This window comes from Astatotilapia calliptera, chromosome 22 (genome assembly GCF_964374335.1).
Source record: "Astatotilapia calliptera chromosome 22, fAstCal68.1, whole genome shotgun sequence".
Classification (NCBI taxonomy): Eukaryota; Metazoa; Chordata; class Actinopteri; order Cichliformes; family Cichlidae; genus Astatotilapia; species Astatotilapia calliptera.
Genome location: NC_137442.1, coordinates 6,145,635 through 6,170,631, shown reverse-complemented (window position 1 = coordinate 6,170,631; position 24,997 = coordinate 6,145,635). Strand labels below are relative to the sequence as shown.

Sequence of the window (24,997 nt, the reverse complement as noted above, 5' to 3'; positions counted from 1 at the left end):
TCACATGAAAAAAATGATGGAAAAAATGTGATATCAGCTTAGATGAATCTCACTTGGTTTGGTGCAGTCTCTGAGGAGGTTAACAGTTACCAGTAATGATCTGGTTATGTTGGAGAAGACGTCATAGCATTGCATACAAACACTGACATGGATCACTCCAAAATAATGTGCCTTTAAAACTAAAATGAAGTGTAACGGAAACAAAAAAAATGTTGTTAGAGCAGCTGCTTCACCTCTGTTGAAACTATGGGAACAGCTCTCTCCTAAAAACAGGCTGGACGATGCTCTTTCATTTCTATCCTTTGTTCAACATTTCTTATGTTAAATGCTGCTTTCACTTTAATTTATAAGCAGCTGTAATTTGTCTGTTCAAACACATTTCTATTGTGTTATACTATGTTTTTGGATCCATGTGTTTGATTTGGTTTTTGTGTCACCTTCAAGTCTAAAAGTATTGATGTTTTCTGTGTAAAGAAAACGTGTTGACCACTAAACCATGAAGTAACTAGAACTTAAATATTAAAAGTACCAAGAAAAAAAGGAAATGAAAAGAACAGCATCAGCTGCAGAGGTTTTAAATTTCTCTTCAGTCAAACAGTTTTCAGTGTTGAAGCTGCAGAAAAAAGCTGACAGGAGCTAACGTTTATGTTTAAGAACATTGTTTGACTCTTTATCCTTTGTTTGTTTGGGTCTCACTTCTGAGAAGTACAGAGGTAATAGCGTGTTACATGAGAATGATAACAGTAGATAGCAGGCTGAGCTGAAAGTAGGTCCAACGTTAGACTTGTACTGAAACTAAATAAGTACCTTAAAATGCTAACACATAACTACCACAGAAGACATGAATAAAAGAATATGATGCTTTCGACAATATAATTACATATAATCAATATAATATCACGACTCAATAACTACACAAATTTGTGATCACACAGTTATTGCTCTACCCTCCACAGAGCGCCACATGACAGAAATTCAGTGAATTCATTTGTGATATTTTTGTTTCCAATTCAACATGAGCCACAAAGAACAGATTTTATGATGCCATCAAAAACCGGTTCAATGTGTGAGTTTAAACCAGATATAACTGACGTTTGCTCTCAGGATGAATTCCTATTTATTCTGATGGACCTTTGACACCTGAGCAGGAAGCACTGAGTCTCTTTTTGTGGACAATAAAACTAATAAAGTCTCTTAAACGTTTACATGTTGATGGTCTTAATGTTCCTGCTTCTCCTGGGAATACAGGAGGTGACGACAGGTTATCTAGGAATTTTATGTTTTTGTCTTTTTTTTTGTGGCAGCCTTTTTCTGCATCATTTGATCCCCAGAGAATTGCAGCCTGTTTCCGCTGCAATAAATCCCTGTAGATTATAATTATATTATAACCTTAATGTACTTCTCATCTTATTTCCCAAACGGTCGCCAATGTGGACCGATCTTCATGCTTTAACTGGTACAGATTTTACACTGAATATCCTTCCTGACACAAGCCTCCCATTTATTCCTGCTTGGACTGAAACAAGGAGTAGACTTTCTCATGACTCCCTGAGTCTGGGTTTGTGTCTCCTCCTGGTCTTGAACTGGGGATTGTTCATGTGTGAGGTGAATACATAAATGCATAAAACAAACAAATCCTGCATTTCATGCTAATTCCCAATAATTAGCATTTATTACGGAAAAAGGAGAGTAGAGATTAGTGTCAGTGTACAGGGAAGCAAAAGCAAGGATAATACGAGGGAAGAGGGTGAGAATTGGAGAGCTTACTTGTCACAACCTGATTACTAGCCCGGGCTGACGAGGAGCCGGTGTTCTGGGAATCCATCCTACCTCAAAAAACATCCTAGCCGATGTTTCTGCGCAGACGCCGCGCATGCGCACAACACCAAACCCAAATTAACTTCTTTTTCTGTCACCCATCCGGAATACTTCTTAAGGTTATGGTTATGGTTAGGGTTATGGTTAAGGGTAGGGTTAGGTTTAGTCACAAGTCACCGTAAAATCATAATACGGGTAGGACGTCAAAGTAGGATGGTTTCTCAGAACACCGGCTCCTTATTGGGAGCCGTGGGGTTGTTTTTTTTTCTTTCTCTCACCCTCTCTCTCGCACCTTTTTTCCGCTTCACTCCGCACGCGAGCCTTGTGCTTTGCGCTGGGAAGAGGGGGGAGGGGCGGTAGTTACACTCGCAGTAGCACAGGAACAGAGCGGGAGGGAGAGAGAGAGAGAAAGAGAGCCAGGGACAACAACCAGTGGCGTGTCTAGAAATCTTTTGTTGGGGGGGCCAGGTAGGGGCACAGATTTGGAGAAGGGTGGCAGATGTAATTGGCAGATAATGTTTAAAAAAAAAATTCTACCAACCGTTAACCATAATTCAATAACCCTATAAACCTAATAACCGAATGCGCTTTTAACTCTTATTAGAATGCGATTTTAACCACTACAGTGCAAAGCTTTTAGATACTGCGTTGATGAAGTAGAAGAGATACAATCAGTCAGTGTTTACTCAGCATTCAAGGACATCAATATTTGCATAGTATTTTTACTGACATGTAGTGCACATATGTTTTGGGCAAAAACATTTTTGAATATTAAAATACGAACATTTGTAACAAACAATTGACAAATTAGCCAATGCAAAACTTTATCTGCCTGTTAAAAAAAGAAGATAATCTTCTCACAAACTGGTGTTTGATTTTGAAACAGGAAAAAAGTGGAGAAACAACTGAAAAGACTAACATTTGAATGAAACCTGAAAGCAAGTAAATACTTTCTCTGCTGCCTTATGGTAAACTTTGGTAATATTGATGTATAAAGAACAACACTGGCTGATGATGAAATACAGTCAGCTGGCATGGTGACACTGCCAGTATTAACCTGCAGGACTGGACTGGGACAGAAAATGCTGTTGTGACAGTGATGTACAGTCTTGTTGGTATATGTATGATTTCTATACATTTTACGTCAGATAAAAACTTTGGTTGTACGATTTAGATAATTATTTAATAAAAGCGAGACATTTTAAATGAGAATAAGAAAGAAAAGTATTTCTTTGTGCCCACCTTTCCCTGTTAATGTCCTACCTGGCCCCCTGGCAACACTTTCCTAGATCCGCCCCTGCACAGTTACCAGCTGTCAGCTGCTTAGAAAAGGATCCTGGTGTTATTTGTCTCTCAGAAACAGTTCATAACTTCCCTTCAACTCATTCATGTCACCTAAAAGGTAAACCTGTTTCTCCATCATCTGCTCAGCTCTGATGATTCAGTAAGGACATCTCCTGGTTTCATCTTCACGTTTCCCTCTCATCACACATCCAAACCGACATCATGACCAGCAGCTTTACAGCTGTGGCTCCAGCAAACATCAGCTGATATTAGAAATTAATATTAAATAAATTCTAACAACAGCTGATCAAGCTTAAACGTGCTGCTGTTGTTTAGCGCAATATCTGCTGGTTTCCTCTTTCTGGCCCAAAGTGGGCGATAAATAAACAAGAGAGCCGATCAGCTGATCATTGATCAGTTTCATGATTGAAGTAGCAACAGGAGAGGGAGGCGAGAGAATGAAAGAAGAAGAGGCAGCTGTGCAGCATAAAGACAGAATAAATCCAGCTTTGTGTCTTTTTTCCATTCTAGCTAAAGTCCGGGACAAACTGCGTCTCTTCTCAGCTCAATACGAAACGTGTAATATTTCTCTGAATGAGGGACCATTCTATTTTTTTAAGGAGCCGTTGGCAACTCTACTAACCTTATGAATAAAATAAAGTTCACTATCAGTAACATCATAGCACCCACCCAGCTGTATATAAACTCCGTCAAGCTGGCTAGAACGCAGTATGAGTTATTGCAACTGAGGGTAAAAAGTCAGCACAACAAAAATAAACTCCACCTAAACTTAGTTTATATCTGACCCAGATAGACTGCAGGTCATGACTTCTTACCTGAAGTTCAGTTCACCTGACACTCGGACTGGTGGCCGCCTCGGGGCTCTCCTGCCTCCCCTTCCCTCATCCACCTGCTGGCCTCTGTGGAAGCCCCGTCATAGCCACCACCAAAAAACTGAGTTATTTTTACACATCGACCTGCATCTGGCCAATCCACCACCTCTCATTGTTCATGCCGTTACAAAAAAAAAAAGAAAAAAAAATAAGTCACCGGGCATATGCCCAGTATGCCCGATGGCCAGTCCAGCTATGTTAACCTGCAACCAAATCTGCAGCTCCATACAGCAATGTTACGACTTAGATTATAGCTTATAACTCATAACTCTTATGTTAGCTGCCCTCAGTAGCATACTGTCAGAAATATTTGATGGCAGCAATAATTCTTTAAGTGTTATTTTCTCCTTGGTATTCTAATTTCACCGAAGTTTACTAAACTCAACAAACTTAATATTACTTACCGGGACATTTATTCTGTCCTCATTTTCTTTCACCGAAAAATTGTTTCCTGCAGTGCCGTCTTTCGTGCTTGGCTCTCCTACCTTTGCTAACGTGATGCACATAGCGCAGAAGCCGATGCTGCATTCACTTACACTCGGATATCTGAGCTTCACCGTGAAAACATAATCGGACATTTGATATTTGATTGAATTTTATTGTTTTGCCTTTGGGGTGGCACCTGGGGTGGCCAGTCTGGTTGGGGGGGTGGCCTGTGCCCCCCCAGGCCACCCCGCTGGACACGCCACTGACAACAACATCACATGTGAAAGGTATAGTAATCATCCACAACTATTTTCAGTTGCGGATGATAAAGAATTCAGAAAGTTTATTCATGCAGGCCCATATGACAGAGAATGTGCATCTTCTTTTTGTTTTCATATTTTAATTTATATTTAATTGTGTTGTGGTTTGCAGTGTTTTGTGTTGTTTAAAAGGAAAAAGCTGAAAATTTAAATAGTTAAAAGCTGAAATATAAATAGGTGGTTTTTGTATTATATGATTTATTTCTTACATTTTATGTGGAGCGAATAAATAAAAGTATATTTACGGTGGCCCCTAGAGACAAAGCGCGTACAAACTCCAAAACACGTAAAAACTCCAAAACACATAAAAACTCCAAAACACGTACAAAAGACAACAGAAGTGCTCCAGGATGCTAGGCGCAGTGTAGTGGCTACACAAGCCAGGAAGTACCAACGACCGGATTTGGTGTGTGGTAGTAAAAGGTAAATTATTTGAATATTTACGAGTGCTTGTGTATAAATACACAAACAATACACAATACACACATGCTTTCAATTGTGTGATTTAAGTGATCTAGGTAGCTCTGTTTTGGAAGTTCAGTTAACTCTAGAAATGTGTTTTGGAGTTTGCACGTGCTTTGTTTCTAGAGGCCACCGCATATATTTATATATAAACATATATAAATAAAACCACTTTTTTTTTTACATTAGTAATTCCTTTTATGCATAATTTTATATTATTGTTAATAATAAATTAATTAAAGCAACAAAACAACCCGAGGAGCCGGTTCGGAGCCAAAAGAGCCGGCTCTTTTTAGTGATCTGAGCCGAAAGAGCCGGTTCTCTAAAAAGAGCCAGAAATCCCATCACTAGCATCCAGCTCCTGGTGTAAAAAGCCTCGTGTTCGCATTAAGGCAGACGGCCAGGTGGCTTTCAGTCCTTGCAAAAGTGCAAAGTAGACCCCGTAGTATCCAAAAATATGAGATGCGCATGCGTGCTCAGGCACAGAAAGGCGCCAACAGCTTCAACTCATGTAAAACTTGAATTCATTCATTTTGCCAGCAATAAATTTCATCTGAGACCAACTTTTGCTCCAAAACGTTAAAGGATTAGTTGAAACCCTTAGTGTATTTGAGTTTATGGGGCAACTCAGCTTTTATTGTTGAATTGTGAAAGAAATGACTGTAAGCTCAGCAATTGCAAGTTTGATTTTTTTTACAGTGTATGCGTTTAAAATTAATACAAATCACTCCACTGAGAAACTTAACAAGGTTTTATCCCCTGAATAGAAAATAAATTATACAGTGTATACCCAACATAACATGAACTACACCTGTCATAACATAAAAATGTATAAAGACCAGATGAAACTAACCTTTTTTTCATATGAAAATATTTTACTTTCAGTTTCGTTGATTTAAGTGACGTTTACTCTCAGAGTAAATCCCTATTGGCTCTGATCTAGGCTAATGGTGACGTTTCTCCTGGTTCTCCATTTTAGCTTTAGCTTTTTCTGGACAAGCGAGCGCATAAAGTCTGTTAAAGGTTTGGATGTTTATGGTCACAATGTAGAAGATGAAGAAAGAAGAAAGAAGATGAAGGCCTTCATCTTCTTTCTTCTCCTGGGAATACAGGGGGCAGCAGCAGGTCAGTTTGACTGTTATATTTCTGTCTTTTTATATGTCAGATTTATGTAATTTGAAAGACAAATGGACGGACTGTTTGCTCCCCAGAAATACGCTAAACATTTAGTTGTAATGGATCCTAGTACACTGTTAAAAAAACATCTTAAAAAAACAGTACTATTCCGGCAGCTGGGGCGCCAAAATAATACCGTAAAATAACAGAAAATAACTTCCTCATAAAAATACGGTTATTTTCAGTAATGAAAATACAATTTGTTGCCCTAATTTTACATGGGATTTTGCCTTTTTCAAGTGCTTTTAAACATTAAATTAGGAACATTTTAATGTGATTAAACAATGAAATTTCCTATAAACAAGGTCAATGAATGTGGCAATATGAATAATAATGCTTAAATTTACAGAAATATACAGTTAACAGTTGGGTTAAATAACATTATTTGATGTAAAAAAGTTATATATTCAATTATATTTGATGTAATACTACATTATACAGCACAAAATAATTTGATTTATCTTTCAAAACATGTCAAAAAACTAGATATTGGCTTTAAAATTACAATTCACTGTTAATTTTACATAATATCACATGTAAATTTAGATTTGAAGTGTAATTTAACATAAATTTCCTGAATATTTACTGGACTTTCAGTTTGAATTAAGTGTGCTCCCTGTAAGATTGTGGGTTTTATCTGTCACAAAACACCCAAAGAACCCTTATTAAACAAAACCCCTGATTATAATTACATCAAGATTATGTTAGTTCTTGATCATATGTTGTGTTTGAGCAGTTTGTAGATGTTTATTTTACTTATAAGACATGAGACATTGTTTCAATCATTAACATGGATTTTATTGACAAAAAGATAACCCTTCCTGGAACAATCCAAGAACAACTAACACTTATGCATAAACAAAAGCACGTAGAAAAAAGAATGTAATGCAAACACACATTTGAGCACAAAAGAAGGGGACGATGCCACCTCGAACGTTCATCTGCCTCCCCACATCTGGAGCAATGAAAAGGGGTATATTTGAGGCACATAACCTGCAGGTTTAGAAGTAGCTCTAGCTTTCTGAAAGTCTCACATTCAGGGCTGCTGCTGGCCATTTGGGTTCCCTTGGAGAAATTTGCAAAGTAATCATATGCAAAGAACAACTCGAGTAAAACAAAAGCCTCATTGTTATGCTGATTATACTTAACTGATAAGTATTGATATGTTGTAAGTTGTCACTTTAACACAAACTTTTACCAAAATAACTGAACGAATGGGACTGTGTTTGCAGAGCAAGCACCACAAGTGTCAGTGTATAGCCTATTACAATTTGATTTCATAGTGGTCAAGCAATTCCAAGTTAAATCTACTAAGCTGAGTTTGATATACTTGCCTTGCAGCACTGCATGGATGATCTTTCACCAACCTATCTCTTCCAGCGCGCTTTCCATTAGTGATGCGCGAATCATGAATGAATCGTTCAATACTCGAGAATCACTTTACTGACTCGTGAATCATGATTCACAAGCCCAACTGACTCACTGACTCATCCCTGTTGCTCTTAGCAAACTAATTTCATTAGTAGAAATATATCTAGCTTATAATTAAAACTGTGGGGAAAAAAACAACAGCCAGTTTCTTAACAAAAACATTTCTGCTCTGAACTGGAAGAAAAAACCCTGAGTAGAAGCTCACATCAAGACAATAGCTCCTCGGTTCACAGTAGCATCGCTCTGCTAACATGCTAACAACACATTTGAGCTACTCACCCCCTCCCTTCCTGTGCTGAATCATAGCGTAAGCGAATCACTCAGGACTCACTCACCCCCTCCCTCCTGGCTCGCAGCTTCTTCTTCTTCTTCTTGGTTGGCAACCAATGTTAAGGCGCATTACCGCCCCCTGGCTCACAGCTCAGTGGACATTTAGATGGGAAAATATATATTTGACACATTTGAGGAAAATACTACTAAAATAAAATAAAAATAAATGTTCCCTTTAGAATTCTTTTTGCTCTTTTTTGCTCCATAAAAATAGTTGTTTTTCTTTTTCAATCACTCATCTTAGCAGTAGGATATACATGACAAGAGAAACAAATTAAGTTTGAGTGAAAATGTACATTTTTTGCACTCTGGTCAACTGACTCAGTGACTCAAATGACTCAAAAAACCCGATTCACTTTGGTGAGTGACTCATTCAAACTCGATTCAGCAAAAATAATCAAGTTTACCATCACTACTTTCCACAGCCATACCCGCGACCTTGTGGTTGTTAGTTCACATTCATTGGCCGATGCTTAGCGTCATGTTATTATGTGTCCCAACATCCAATGGCATGTAACATTGTTTTCATGGCCACGCCCTCACCCCAGGTGCAGAGGCCTATTTCTGTTCAGGAATGTTGTGAATACTTTGAGATTTATATTAATTGCAATTCCTACCTCTACATTTATTTTTTTAAATATATAATTAGCACAGCGTGGCCGTGCAATGTTTTATATGTTTTTTTTAGTTTTTATTCCTATTAATTATATTTTCACTTGTTACCTCTGAATTATTGAAACAGACCTAGATGACATGAAATTTTCAGCAAAATTATAATTCAAATACTCCTTTAATTATTAATTATTCTCATTAATTGTCAATCATTTTATATATTTTTCCATAGTATTACATTTGAATTTAACAGATCAATCTCTCAAATAACAGACAAATATTTGTGAAATTATGATACATTTCTGAATGTATTTTTACAATCTAAATACAGTGGGGCAAAAAAGTATTTAGTCAGCCACCGATTGTGCAAGTTCCCCCACTTAAAATGATGACAGAGGTCAGTAATTTGCACCAGAGGTACACTTCAACTGTGAGAGACAGAATGTGAAAAAAAAAATCCATGAATTCACATGGTAGGATTTGTAAAGAATTTATTCGTAAATTAGGGTGGAAAATAAGTATTTGGTCACCTCAAACAAGGAAAATCTCTGGCTCTCACAGACCTGTAACGTCTTCTGTAAGAAGCTTTTTTGTCCCCCACTCGTTACCTGTATGAATGGCACCTGTTTGAACTCATCATCTGTATAAAAGACACCTGTCCACAGCCTCAAACAGTCAGACTCCAAACTCCGCCATGGCCAAGACCAAAGAGCTTTCGAAGGACACCAGGAAAAGTATTGTAGACCTGCACCAGACTGGGAAGAGTGAATCTACAATAGGCAAGCAGCTTGGTGTGAAAAAATCAACTGTGGGAGCAATCATTAGAAAATGGAAGACATACAAGACCACTGATAATCTCCCTCGATCTGGGGCTCCACGCAAGATCTCATCCCGTGGGGTCAAAATGATCATGAGAACGGTGAGCAAAGATCCCAGAACCACACGGGGGGACCTGGTGAATGACCTGCAGAGATCTGGGACCAAAGTAACAAAGGTCACCATCAGTAACACACTACAACGGCAGGGAATCAAATCCTGCAGTGCCAGACGTGTTCCGCTGCTGAAGCCAGTGCATGTCCAGGCCCGTCTGAAGTTTGCCAGAGAGCACATGGATGATACAGCAGAGGATTGGGAGAATGTCATGTGGTCAGATGAAACCAAAGTAGGACTTTTTGGTATAAACTCAACTCGTCGTGTTTGGAGGAAGAAGAATACTGAGTTGCATCCCAAGAACACCATACCTACTGTGAAGCATGGGGGTGGAAACATCATGCTATGGGGCTGTTTTTCTGCCAAGGGGACAGGACGACTGATCCGTGTTAAGGACAGAATGAATGGGGCCATGTATCGTGAGATTTTGAGCCAAAACCTCCTTCCATCAGTGAGAACTTTGAAGATGAAACGAGGCTGGGTCTTCCAACATGACAATGATCCAAAACACACCGCCCGGGCAACAAAGGAGTGGCTCCGTAAGAAGCATTTGAAAGTCCTGGAGTGGCCTAGCCAGTCTCCAGACCTCAACCCCATAGAAAATCTGTGGCGGGAGTTGAAAGTCCGTGTTGCTCGGCGACAGCCCCAAAACATCACTGCTCTCGAGAGGATCTGCATGGAGGAATGGGCCAAAATACCAGCTACTGTGTGTGCAAACCTGGTAAAGACCTATAGTAAACGTTTGACCTCTGTTATTGCCAACAAAGGTTATGTTACAAAGTATGGAGTTGTATTTTTGTTATTGACCAAATACTTATTTTCCACCCTGATTTACGAATAAATTCTTTACAAATCCTACCATGTGGATTCATGGATTTTTTTTTTCACATTCTGTCTCTCACAGTTGAAGTGTACCTCTGGTGCAAATTACTGACCTCTGTCATCATTTTAGGTGGGGGAACTTGCACAATCGGTGGCTGACTAAATACTTTTTTTCCCCACTGAATGCATATGTACAAAAAAATATATTTAAAAAACAAGAAAATTGTGTTTTATTACATTTACAGTGATGTTATGTTATTTTACATTTGACATGTGAAATCACAGTCTACTTATGTAAATTTAATGATATTCCAGAAAAACAGTACAAAACTGTAAAATATACAGTAAGATACTTTTATATTACTTTTTTTTTTTTTTTTTACAGTGTAGATAATGTCAGTGTTTAGAAACAATCGATTATATTATACAGGTAATTAAATCGTCTGTTTATCTCTTCAATACCTAATAATAAACATTAAAGTTTAGATGAAGGCAAAGATTAAAACAAGGCGACTTATGTCCCAAACTATTTGATGATTTCCGGGTTTAAACCGTTCGTGACGCATTTTTAAGCGTTGTGACTCTGCTGTCTCTCCAAACAGTCCAACAAATAAAACATCAGTGAGGAGGTCTGATGATAATCTGGTAACAATAATTAAAACGTTTATTTTAAAAACTAAGTACCATTTTAATTTTCATGAGGGTTTAAAACATTTTCACACAACAGCTGCTTATTAAAGTTAACTAAAGTTCATTTAAGTATCTTTATAAATATTATTTTTATTTTACTATTATTTAAAAATTATTTGTTCAATATATGAAGAGCCACATGTCATTTTATGCAGTCTATTAAAAGTTAAAAGACTCCTGCTTTGTATTGTCTTCAGTATTATTCACCAGTGTTATGCTTGTGAATATTTTCTGTTTGACATGCGCACACATATCGTAACTAACGAGTAGTTACACCCGGATATAAAGTTCACTGTTTTTCTGGCGTTATTGCTTAATTAACAGCGCAATGAGGTGACTTTTGTTGTGAGGTGTATAAATAAAATAAAATAGAATTCAATTGAACTGAATTGAGATGCAAATTAAATTATTATTACTTAATAATATCAGATAGTTTATGTATGTAAAGTGCCAATACACTACACATACCATCACGAACTAATTTTTTGTATCACTGCTGAATGATCAATAAGAAGCTGCAGGTGAGAAATACCAGAAAAGTTTTGCAATTTATAAACAATCTCCACCAGGGAGCGCTAATGAGAAGCGTTTTAAACTAACAAATATTGTTGACTTTTGATAACTGAAAACTCAACTGAAAACCTGATTACAGAATAAACCATAAAATAACAATTGCTAAGATAATATTCCCCAAATAATAGTTACCTAACATTAGCGTTGGTTTTATTGATAATATTATCGATCAAAGATTTTGGAAGTAAAACTTTCTGTAACAATTTTAAGCTTAAAAAAATCTATAAAAATAATATAAACAAAGAAGAAGCATCGATATGCTTCAATCAGTTCATATAATTTGAAATATCAAAAATTGAAATGCAAAAGAGAACAACTCACTTCAAAAGTCACAGATTAAAAATAATATGTATTTTGTTTAACAATGAAAACAAATTAAAAATATAGTTAAATTAAAACCTATAATGAGTTCAAACCATCAATCATGAAAACTGAATTAAACCAAACTGAAGGATAAACACCAGTTTTAAAACTTTCTGTGAATAATCAGGTTCAAACTAGAATTTGAAGTTTTGAAGAAAAGAGGATCAGAAAAATTACATTAACCACTGAATATCTGTTCATAAATCTATTTTGTGTTTATTGAAGGGACAGCAGGATTATTACAGGATGTCCTTAATGTGCTGTAGTTTTTCTTATTGTGTTATTTAAAAAATAAAAGAATTTATAAGTCTGTGTTCCTGAGATCTCACAACATTAACTGTTTCTTACAGTGACCCACTCGCTGAAGTATTTCCTTACTGGATCCTCTCAAGTCCCAAACTTCCCAGAGTTTGTGGTTGTTGGGATGGTTGATGATGTTCAGATTGATTATTATGACAGCAACACGGAGAAAGCTGTGCCCAAACAGGACTGGATTGCCAAGAACACAGATCAGCAGTACTGGGAGAGAGAGACTGCAAACTGTTGGGGTTCCCAGCAGTCTTTCAAAGCCAACATTGACACTGCAAAGCAGCGCTTCAACCAAACTGGAGGTTTGTTCATGTTTAATTTTTTACTGATATTTGCTGTTAATGTTTTCAGTGTGTTTTGTTTACAGTAGTAAACAGGTTTGCACACATTAAATGTTTCATTCAGATTACAGATTAAAATTATTAACATAATAATTCATAATGAATGTAGAACTACAGTACAATAATCAAATAATAAAGATAAATTCATGATATTTGAAGTTTTCGGTTTATATTTAGGATTTTTTGCCTCTGAAACCTTGATGGTTGTTTTTGCTGCAATTTCTTAATAATCGATTATTCAGAAATTAATCTCCAGAAAATCAGCTGGATCTAAATAATCAGTCTGAGATGTATTTGTTTTACAATTATTGTGAACCAATATTTGACTTTTAATAAAAACAATCCTGGACTGAAACTCTCCTTCAGTGGAAGCTTCTAGAAAGACCTCAACATAGTCTGGTGTGTAGTTTTCCCGCAGTTATACGATTTTTTTTAGAACAATAAGAGGCTGCAGAGTTTCAGAGGATGGAAACTTAAACCCAGGATCAGGATCTGTGTCTGCTGCTCAGGATCCATCTTAGTGTGTTTGTCTGTTCCTGCAGCTCACAGGAAGTCGCTCCGTGTCTCAGTTCAGACGACCCTCACAAATAATCACATGTTGTAATAAATTATAGAAAAAGAAAATATGTCAGACACCATCAACAGCATCTTAGGATGAAATAATTTATCATCTAGCTGAGATGTTAAATGTGCTGTGATGTCACAGTTATGACAACAGTTTTTCCAGATTCCATTAAACACATAATAATAATAATAATAATAATAATAATAATAATAATAATAATAATGTTATATTTAATACAAAAAGTAGAATCAAATAGGGTTGACTTTGTAACAGGCTGAAAGCAGTGGCGGAGCGGGTGGCTTACTGGGCTTAAGCCCGGGTTGTTTTGTCAGAAGCCCGGGGTCTTTTGGAGTGTAATTTTTTCATAGTTAGATGCCTGGCTGACAACTGTATAAAACAAAAACTACACACAATATTCGAAGCACATAGTGTACACTGTGGGAATTTACGACTGTGCGTAAATCCCCCCTAATATTGGTATGATCCGAGCTCAGACACTAAGCGACTGAGCGAGGGGGCGGGAGGAGCTGCTGCCTGCCAGTGCGCTGTTGGAGAAACGGAGCCAGGCAGACAGAGGAGAACTGAAGTTCGACCAGGTACCACAGCTAATCATTTGTACTGTACAAATAATGTAAATATGACGGTGTATCACGAAAGATTGATATCAAACTGATCACTTGACCCATATTACGTTACTTGCTCTTCAAGTGAATCAACAAATGGCGAAATGAAAAGCCGAACAACAACAATGCTGTTTCTTTAGAGAGTCTCAGCTTACATGTGTGTTTATTTCATATTTTTAGTTGTTTCCCTCCACGGCTAAATAAATCGGTTTCAGTAATGCACTGATATACAAGAATGGACATAAGGGGCTTCTTTCAAAGAAAAAACTCTGGTAGATGTTATTTTATTTATTATGCTTTGTATGCTGTTCAGTATATTTCTATGCAAAACAAGAGGAACTTCAATACACAGCAGTATATTCACAGTTTAAACCAGATATTTACACACACTTTAGGGAAAACACAAGAACATTTTTTTACTGTACAACATCAATTTAGAGTAAACTTGTTTTGTTTTGGATAAATAAATATTGAAATATCTTTTGAATTAGTTAAATGTCAGAATAAAAAGAGGGAGCTGTCTATTTTTTTTTATCACTTTCATCAAATTTAGGAGCACATATACACTAAGTTTATTGTTAATTAATAAGAAAACTCCAAAGATTCTATTCTGAGCTGAAGAAGCTTCTGATAGGTTCGTAGAGTCCATGTGAGTGAATTGGTGGCACAGCTGTGGATGCATATAAGGCAAAACACAAAGCCTGTTTCTTTGACATGGGAAAATCAAGAGATGTCAACCAAAACACAAGAAAAAGAACTGTGGAGCTCCATAAGTGTGGCTCAATTTTGAATACAATTTGGTGCCATTTACAATTAAGAAATACAGATAGTTTCTCTCTTTACTCTTAAAGTTAACAAATATGTTTTTTATATTTATCAATCTAAAAAAATAAACATTTAGTCTGATTTGATGTTACAATTATAAAAGTGTTTGGGTTTTTATCTGAAGAGTGTGTAAATATCTGGTTTCAACTGTATATTTGATGATTGTCAGCACAAAGAGGGAGAGAGAGGAACAGAGAGGGAGAGAGAGGAACAGAGAGGGAGAATGAGGACAGAACAGAGATGAACAAGAGCAGGTGAGACACACATGTCAGTCAAATGGTTGTTTACCAAAAGTATCACCGTATCATAGGTACTCATGTATCTCGTACCTAGTGTTTCTTTTTAGGTTTGTTATTTTTCAAATTCTATATTTATTAAGTTATGCAGGCTTGTTTGCACAACAAGGCTAAACAATTATATAAACTTTTCTTAATCTAAATAGTGGACTTTGGTAGAATTAAAAAAATAAGTGTAGTGCAGGTCTATGATGATTTTTAGTGCTACTATCATCTAGTTCTGATTCTGGTTCTGTTTTGGTTAAGTCCTCAGTAGTCCTGATTTTGAACTCTTGTAGTCCTGTTTTAATTCCGGATCAGTTCTGGGTCTGGATGAATTGGGGTTTAGTCCTCGATGCAGCCCTGACCTTGTTCTGCCTTGCTGCTTAATTAAAAAACTAGTTTAAGGTGTCCTGCATATGTGATATATATTTTTCCCAATATGAAGTCATTCTTTTTCGAACAAAACTCAAAACAGAGCCTATTAATCTTTCAGTCATTTCTAAACACCCCCCCCCCCCTCCCCCAATCCCACATGCATACTACCCTTTAGGGCTAAGCCCCGGGTGTATCATATGTCTGCCTCCGCCTCTGGCTGAAAGTAGAGACAGCTGAATGACCCGTTCACTGTCCACGGCCTCTTTATAAATGAATTTAACTAAATGCATGAAAATAAAACATTCAGCCCGTTTTCATGAGGAAATGTTTTCAGGATTATCTTTCATTAGCAGAGGTTCCATAAATAAATCGGTGACAAACTTAAAGCTACTCTGTGGGAAATAAATAAATATTTAACTTTTAGTTTTACTTCAATAGTACAACAGTTTGGTGAGAAGTAGATAGACCAAAAATAAGAAACACAAACTAACAGACAGACGTTTAACAGTTAACAGTTTCTCTAAATTTTACACTGATTTTTGTCCTATTTAAAAATAAGACCGTAAATATGAGTTTCAGTCGATGTTTAATATTTTTGGTCCCAGATTTAAAATTTAATGGGTTTTTTTTTTACTAATAAACAACAACCTGAAAATATAATCAAGGAAAGTAAAGTGTTAAAATGTCTCACTTTTCCCATAAACTGGCTGAAGGTTGATTATTAAGGTGGTGTCGTTAAATCAGGACGCTGTAAAATTCAGCAAGAATCCTTCCAGAAAGCCTCCCTATGAGCGGTGAAAAAACCCACGGGTTGTTTTGGTCATTAAACACAGCTTTGGTCACTCATCTACGCAACATTTAAGAGCGGCGGAAAATAACAGCGTACTGGGCGGATCACTGAGCTGCTTTTTCCGGCGCTCAGTGACTAGTGATGTAATATTCAGGGTGGTATCAACAATACTGATCCGACACCGATACTTTGTACAAAAACTTAACGTGTTATTGTATTTCAAATTATAGCTTCATAATGATCACAGGACATCAGACTACTTGTTCTTATTGTTTAGTTATGAAGAATTATCATATAGTTGTGAGTTAATTGACGCTATTTGAACAGGTATATCTGGTCATTTAACATGTGTATACTTGCCTGGACATTTCAACAAAAACATTCAACATTCACACTTTCAACAGGCGCAGTGTTGTCGATATCAGCTCCAATAATTTCAAGTTATTCAGGCAGCTAATTGGGGGAGAGTAGTGAGCCATGACCACTATATCACTGTGATTGTTACTTTCCACAATAATTAGTTGACACAACAAAACACACTTTTCAGCTTTTCATGCTTTTTGAAACTCAGTTTTTTGGAGACCTGTGATGTAAATTCTGTCTCTAAAGCACACAAAAAGGTTTGGACATTTTTCATAGTGCATGTTTGAGGTTTATTCTTCCAAAGAAATTGTTGGAGCTATTTATTCTTTATTTTTGTTATTCTGAAATTTGTTGGTGTTTGTTGTTGGTTTGTTTATATTTTTGGGTTATTTGCAAGTTTATTTGTCGGTTAATATTTGCTTTGTTTTGTTTTGTTTTGTTGTTTATCTTGCTAAGTCAGCCAGGAAGAACTGTAAGGTCTTTTTTTTTATATATAAATAAAGGGACTGGTATAGGACCAGAATGCACTGGGGTGGGCCTATGGTTTTTTACCAGAGCAGGAGAAGCAGCGGGTAGGAACAAAGATGGATCTTTGTTATTGTTTTCCAAACTGGAAAAATAAACAATAAAATGCAACTTTCGAGTTTGATAGTTGGACTTCTTTTGCCTGCATACAAAACATTACTACAGTGCAGCAGTGCCTTGTGAATTTTAAGCTGTAGGATGTTTGGTTGGACAAAGGGAATCCCCACTACAGAAATAATTAACACAGTTCAGCGGCTACATACTGAACTTGAAGGATAAAAGCAAAGAATCAATCCAGTCATGCTAGTATTGATCCGTAACCAATACCAGTGTTGGTATCAATACTATCGATATTTGGATCGACCCACCCACCTCTCTCAGTGACAGCTGTGAGCGTTTTCTTGACTCATGCAGGGCCTCCCCATGTTTCTCCTCCACTTAATCTACACTCCAATCAAAGGAGTGCAGACAACACCAGCTCATCCCACATTCACTTTGTTGCCGCCTATAAGGAGGTGTTTTTGCGAGATTTTCATGGACATTCACAGCGTCCTGATTTATTGATTAGCAATTTTAATATAATTTATTAACCAAACGGGCTGGAAAAGTGTGGAATTTGAACCTAGATGGTGTGTAACTCCACATGTTCATATAAAGAAAATACCTGTGATGATGCACCGAGGCGTTTCTCGTGGCTTTGAGAGCAGCGATGTTATAAAAGCAGGAATGACTCCTCTCACCTGTAGACTGTCGGCTCTCATCACAGCATCAGCGGCGCTCAGGTTCCTACTCAAAGACGCTCACAGATCTCTGTGCTACACATCCAATAATATCATTAACGTGAATGTTTTAATATTTTTAGTGCAAAATCTGATCTGGTCACAGCGCTGAAAAACACCAAAGTGTCCCAGCATGGAGTCAAATTCAAGGTCTGAGTTATTGTTTCAGTCCTCTGCTCTTAGTAAATGTAATAAAAATGACAACATGGTTGTAAAATCTTAGAGGAACCTTTTTCACCTTTTTGTCAGGTCACAGCACAAGAAATTAACTGTCCATCCATTCGCTTCCACTTATCCTTTCCAGGGTCGTGGGGGGCGCTGGAGCCTATCCCAGCTGTCATAGGGCAAGAGGCGAGGTCGCTAGTCCGTCGCAGGGACAACACACAGGGACAGACAACCATTCACACTCACATTCACACCTAGTGGCAATTTGGATTATCCAATTAACCTATCACCACAAGCTGCATGTCTTTGGACGCTGGGAGGAAGCCAGAGCACACGGAGGGAACCCACGCAAACACGGGGAGAACATGCAAACTCCACACAGAAAGACCCCGGCCTGATGGTGGAATTGAACTCAGGACCTTCTTGCTGTGCGGCAACAGTGCTAACCACTGTGCCACCGTGCTACCAGAGAACTTAACTGATTTATCAAAAATTATTTCTTGCATCGTCATCAATGATGACATGAAGCATTTGCTGGAGCCTGAAATACTGTAAGTAGAACTCCAGATTAGATTAATGTCACATGATCATATTAAACAGACACCTCTAGAAAAACCTCAGGACAGTCTGGTGCTTAGTTTCTCACAGGCTGATGACGGCTGCAGAGTTTCAGAGGATGGAAAGTAAATCTAGAATCAGGATCTGTGTCGGCTGCTCAGGATCCAGCTTAGTGTGTTTGTCTGATCCTGCAGCTCACAGGAAGTTGCTCCACCTACAGCAGCATAGATAAACTGTGCAGTGATATCTCTGCAGGCAGGACGTAGATGTGCTAACGGGAGAAAATGAATTCTGTTTTTTTCCCCAGTGTCTTTCTGTAAAATCTACATTGTTAATGATGATTTGTTTTAAAAATCTTCCACTGAGACAAAAGCAGCCATAAATGTAGATCCTCTATATGTTGATCACGTCTCTGTGTCAGTGTAAGACTTTAGTGCAGCCTCTCTCTGGTTCACTGCAGTCTTTGTCTCTGTGTTTCTGTCAGGTGTTCACATTGTCCAGCGGATGTACGGCTGTGAATGGGATGAAGAAACAGGTGAAGTGAATGGATATCGCCAAGACGGCTATGATGGAGAGGACTTCATAAGCTTTGACCTGAAGACAGAGACGTGGGTCGCTCCAAAACAACAGGCTGTCATGACAAAGACGAAGTGGGACAGTAACAGAGCTACGATCACACAGTATAAGAACTACCTCACCCAGATTTGTCCTGAGTGGCTGAAGAAGTATGTGAACTATGGGAGGAGCTCTCTGATGAAAACAGGTAAAATCTATGACCAGAATTAGATTGTTAACCAAAAGTTATATGTCTCAGTTTATTACTTAATATGATATTAAATTAACCTTTATATGCATGAATTATGAAAACCTCAATCAGAGCTTTTTTTTCTTGAGTATTTTTATTCATCTTAAGGCATGAAAAAAAGATTTTTGAACTTCTTTTTTTTAAACATATACTTTTCATTTTCAAAGAGTATTTTTACATGTCCACTTAGTTGTACAACAAACATTTTGACTTATGAATTTGACAAATGAATAATTAATATACACTGTGTAAAAACTATAACATAACAAAAATATATTTTAAAATATATTTTAAAAATATTTTATAACAGTATAACAATATATGTAACAATTATAACAACTATAACCCTGCAAGGCATGTAGTGACTCATCAGTGTCCAATGTAGTGGTTTATGTGCAAGTTTACCATCAACACTGACACAAATACAAGAAAACAGCCTTTGAATAGTTGTCCACTGTAGTGACCACTATGTGTGAAAGGGTTAATATAATTGCACTTCGCGTGGCATTTTGACACATTTTTTAAATTTAATATAATTTAATAAACTACATCACATCAAAAGAAATTGGTATGGTTTTAATAATGATAATAATAATAATCTTTTAAAGTTGCTCCTGGTCGTCATAGCAGATCATCTTCCACAGTTTTAGCTCTGATATACTCATTTCTAATCCTTCTCACTCCTTATGATAATTTTAATATCTCTCCAGTTCGTCCCTCACTGTCTCTCCTCCAGAAGTCTTCCTCCTCTCCAGTCACCTGCCACGCTACAGGTTTCTATCCTAACAGAGCCGAGATGGTCTGGAAAAAAGATGGAGTGGAGCTTCATGAGGGTGTGAACAAAGGAGAGATTCTCACCAACAATGACGGGACCTTCCAGATGAGTGTTGACCTGGATGTATCATCAGTCAAACCTGAAGACTGGCACAGATACAGATGTGTGTTTCAGCTCTCTGGTGTGAACGAGGACATCGTCACCAAACTGGACAAATCAGAGATCAGGACCAATGAAGGTGAGTCTGGAATCAGGATCAGATGAGTGATAAACATGGGAAACACACACTTGAATTACTGCAATAGCCCTGTGGTTCATGTTGGATGAGAAAGTTTGTTTGCTTTTATATTCTTTCTGTCAGCTTCTGTCAGAATAATTTTAAGACCTAAATCAGTTTAGACCAAGTTGTGTTTTTCCACCACATTTTTTTCTTGCTGAACATTGATGAATATAAAACATGTTCATGTGTGGCCACTGATTATCTGACTAATGGACAGTTTTAGAAGATTAAATAGTAAATGGGGGGAAATGTATATTTTGAAACATTGCTATGTTCAAATTTATTGGCAATGTATTGAAATTAAATTAAATGGCAGAACTTTTATTGTTGGAATGAAAACAAAAATTAGTGAGACAAATATGTAGTGACCATAAACGAAGCTATTGTGCATGATTGTTATCTGATTGGAAACTTTTTGTTCTCACCTTTTGTTTGTTCTGTGATCCACAGGAAATTCCTTCTCCTCGATCATCCCTGTCATTGTTGCTGTGGTTGTTGTTGCTGCCATCGCTGTGATCGCATTCATTATTTACAAAAAGAGGACAGGTGAGAAACAAACTTCCTGGATGTTTCTTGTATAATGCAACAACAATGATGACATAGTGCAAACAATAATAATGATAGTAAGAGTAATATGACTTAATTGAAGTCATTATTAACATTATTTCAAAAGAAAACAAACAATGCACACAGGACTAAACAGGTAACAACCAAAAGCAGTGTAAGCTGAGTCCTCAGGTTAATATTAAAGTATTTTAACACTTTCTCTGCCAGCAGGATGATCAGACTCTTTTAAATCCTCAATATATTACAACAATATTCATTAATCATGCTCGTTGTGTTTCATAACTTGCCCCTTCATTTCTCTGCACTTGTAGATTTTTGTCCAGTTACTTCACTTTTTCTTCTTGTCTGTTATTTACTTTTTTCTGCATCGTTTTTCTTTCTGTCTTTGTGGGTTTTTTTGTTTTTGTTTTTTTTTACACCTGAGCTACAGTTTGGTTGTCAGGGAACAAAATAACCACCAACTCAGTTATTGAAACCCAAACATTGTTTCTCTTTTCTTAACCATCAACTCTGCCAAACAAACACATCCTGAGGTACACCTTTACCTGCATTAGAAATGTGTACGTTCTCTACCTTCAGTCGCTTTACTTATAAATTTAACATGAGCACATTTTGTGGGAAAAGTCAGAATATATCTATAAACACATTAGTGAGTAAGCCCAGTGTCTATGTTTTTAATTTTACAAATTAAATTAATGCTTTTGTCCAGATTACAAAATAAAAATATGAAATTATGTTTCACGCCTTGTATAATACGTGAAAAAATTGTGTTAACATTTATAACAAATTATTAAAATGATGCATTTTTTCCTTTTTATTTCAGAGAAACGTCCCCCATCTCGTAAGTTAAACTTTGTCCCTTTTCTCTAATCTCTTGTCTACACTAAATTAAAAAGGGTTTCTGTACTTTAATCTAAACAGTCTTTCAGGGCTGTTTCCTGTTGTGTTCGATTGTTGTAAAAGTGACAGATGAGAGCAGGATGTGGACTAACATTGTGTTTCTGACCTATAGCTGTAGAGAGCCAGGAGCAAATGCTTCCTCAAGCCTAAACCACAAACAGCTCTGCACACAGTGAGTTACTTCATATTTGTGTCTCATGTTTTAGCTTTCTTTTTAAAACTTATGTAAAATAGTGGCTGTAGTAAAATCTCCTGTTTAAATATATCCAAAAAAAAGTGCTTTAGTATAACTTTACATCATATAAGAGAAAGACGCTTTCAAAAGAACGTTTCATGAAATGATTTAACAAAATGAAAACAAATGTGTTAATTCCATTCAGAAACATATGAAGTAAATACTCGATTGAATCAGAATTTTAGATCTTAATGAAACTGTAAGTAGGTTATTTGTGCATCTGAACAATCCTAACATTTATTGTGTTTCTTTTTATCTCTGTAGGTTTGGAGCTGAAAGAAGATGTGGTTCAGCTCATTCTTCTCCATAAACTAGAATTCATTGATTGTTCACATCATAAAATCTGTTTAAAAAAAAATCTAAAATATAGTTGCAGATGCTGGTTAATCAAGAAGTTTGAAAATGAGCTGGCAAATATTTAACATAAACATCATAATGGTGAAACGAAATTATTCTGAATTTGTTGTTTTCAGTTTAAAAAAGTCTTTCTTTGAAAGATTTAACAAAGATGTGACCGCCTGGAGAGACATGAAACAATGGAATCATCACAGCAGTTGTAGTACAATAATAATTAAGCCTTTGTATGTTCATCTTAACTCAAAAATCCAATAGTTTAGTTTTTCTGGGGTTTTCTTGTAAATTGTTGCATCACTCATGAATGCTGAGATTCCCTCACTCTCAGTGATAAACGAATCATAATATTTTTCAAATTTTGTACATGTTTACTTGTGTATTTCGTAAAATTTGATTTAAAAGACAATCTTGTGTTGAATTCCAGGAGACCTTAAAAGATTTTTCTGTATGTCTGAATTTTTTTCTTAATTAATGAAGATGATGTTTATTCTCTGTTGTTTGATTTAAGACATGTTTTGAGGGTTTTTGATTGTAGAGTTTAGTTCAAGTTGAGATTCTGGAGGGTTGTGTGGGTTATGTTTTTAACACATTGGTAGATGTGTTTCTGCTTATAGTTCAGGATTTTTCAAGGTTTTCCTCATTTGTCTGTAAACTTTAAAAAATTAATTAGTAGAATATGTATCAGTAAAACGGCATTGCTCTTTCTCTCCTTTTCGTACTTTGGTTGTCAATAAAGTCCCAAATAATCCAAATTGCTGTGACTTTTTTGTTATAAAATGTAAATTTAGCTACAGTTTCATAAATACGGCCTAAATATTAATGGACTAGATACAATATAACTTGTGATAGTAGCTCAGTAAGTTCAGGTGTCATAGTGACAGCTCAGGTCCATTAAGTGTCCTTGTGACAAAGGACCCCACGGACACAGCGTTGCAAGATGGTTCAATGTTTATATATTTTTTTGTCTCCACTCTTTTGGTTGTGCAGCTTTGCAGCGGCTGTCTCTAGCACAGTATACAGCAAACCGGGGGTATTGACCAGCCAACCCCAAGAAGTGACTCACCTCCTTTTTGGTCTTGGGATGCCCTGCCTGCCTCCTAAGTGGTACTCCAGATACTGTACCTCCCTCCATCAACACTTCTTTGGGTTGGCCATGAGACCCGCCTGCCTCAGGGACTCCAGGACTGCACCTGCTCCACATTCTCTGCCCAGGTGTCACTGTGTATGATGACATCATCCAAAAAGTAACAGAATATGCAGCGTGAGGGTGCAGCACCCAGTCTAAAAGGTGCTGGAAGGTGGCAGGGACTCATCCAAACAGAAGTGTGACAAATTGGTACAAACCAAATGGATGAAATTTGACTGAGTCTAACCCCTCTGTTGTACAGGCGCTGCTGATGTTCCTGGGCCTGGAGCAAATTTTCTCCCAGAAAATATGAAGCTTTGCTCTCTGGTCCAAAACATATTGAATCTCATTCTTCTAGAGTTTAGTTCAAGTTGAGATTCTGGAGGGTTGTGTGGGTTATGTTTTTAACACATTGGTGGGTGTGTCTCTGTTTATATATCAGTAAAACTGCATTGCTCTTTTTCTCCTTTTTGTACTTTTGCTTTTCAAAAATCCCAAATAATCCAAATTTCTGTGACTTTTTTTTTTAAAATAAAATGTACACTTAGCTAAAGTTTCATGAATACAGCCCAAATATTAATGGATTAGCTACACTTTAACTTGTGATAGTAGCTCAGTAAGCTTAGGTGTAATGATGCCAGCTCCAGTCCATTAAGTGTCCTTGTGACAAAAGTATTGTGTGTGTGTGTGTGTGTGTGTGTGTGTGTGTGTGTGTGTGTGTGTGTGTGTGTGTGTGTGTGTGTGTGTGTGTGTCGTATTGTGGTTCGATGTTTGCTTTTGTGGATGTTTATTTTTTTCATTTGGTTTACCAACACTAGACTTGACAATTTGCATATGATGAAGGAACTGACCTCACAGCCCATTGTTCATTCAGTGGGCTGGTTTCAGCTATTGTGTAAATGTACTGTTTATAAGATTGGGGAAACCTGCAGTCAGCTGAGACTGAAGAAGTCACTTGGATGAGTGACGAAATGTTTCTCCCACTGAAAACTCTACGTCCAGATGAACAGAATCAACCTTTTGGGAACACCACACTTTATAGACTTGTGCTATTCCAGAATGGTCGCCTGAATCAGGTAGAGTATAAAAGGAGCCCACCTGCTTTTAGAGGGGTTGGGTTCTTTGGCATGTGTTGGCACGTAAACTCATACTTTATTTAATAAAGACTACCAGAACTAACAGAAAGTCTTAAAATCCAACATTATATTTTAATTTTTATATGTAAATACATAATATCCAGTCTGTAGCCTTTCGGTTTAGACAATAATACATAAATATTGCCTCTTTATTTGTTTTTTTTTGTTTTTTAAATAAAATTCAACATTTCTG

The 24,997-nt window shown here is 36.9% G+C and overlaps 1 protein-coding gene across 5 annotated transcripts in view; it reads left to right on the top strand.

Annotated features, from left to right (window-relative positions):
- Positions 1-24,997, top strand: part of LOC113015191 (class I histocompatibility antigen, F10 alpha chain-like) — a 134,074-nt gene that overhangs the window by 42,844 nt on the left and 66,233 nt on the right. For 2 of the 5 annotated variants that reach the window (XM_080296017.1, XM_080296018.1), the window contains exons 5-8: positions 20,937-21,032; positions 21,877-21,894; positions 22,066-22,125; positions 22,453-23,294. In XM_080296017.1, the coding sequence (XP_080152143.1) occupies positions 20,937-21,032; positions 21,877-21,894; positions 22,066-22,103 (152 nt within the window). In that variant the 3' untranslated portion in view covers positions 22,104-22,125; positions 22,453-23,294. Of the gene's footprint in view, positions 1-6,135; positions 6,329-12,480; positions 12,742-19,110; positions 19,390-20,141; positions 20,445-20,936; positions 21,033-21,876; positions 21,895-22,065; positions 22,126-22,452; positions 23,295-24,997 lie in introns of those variants that run through there. The other 3 variants (XM_080296015.1, XM_080296019.1, XM_080296016.1) reach the window with 3 other exon arrangements.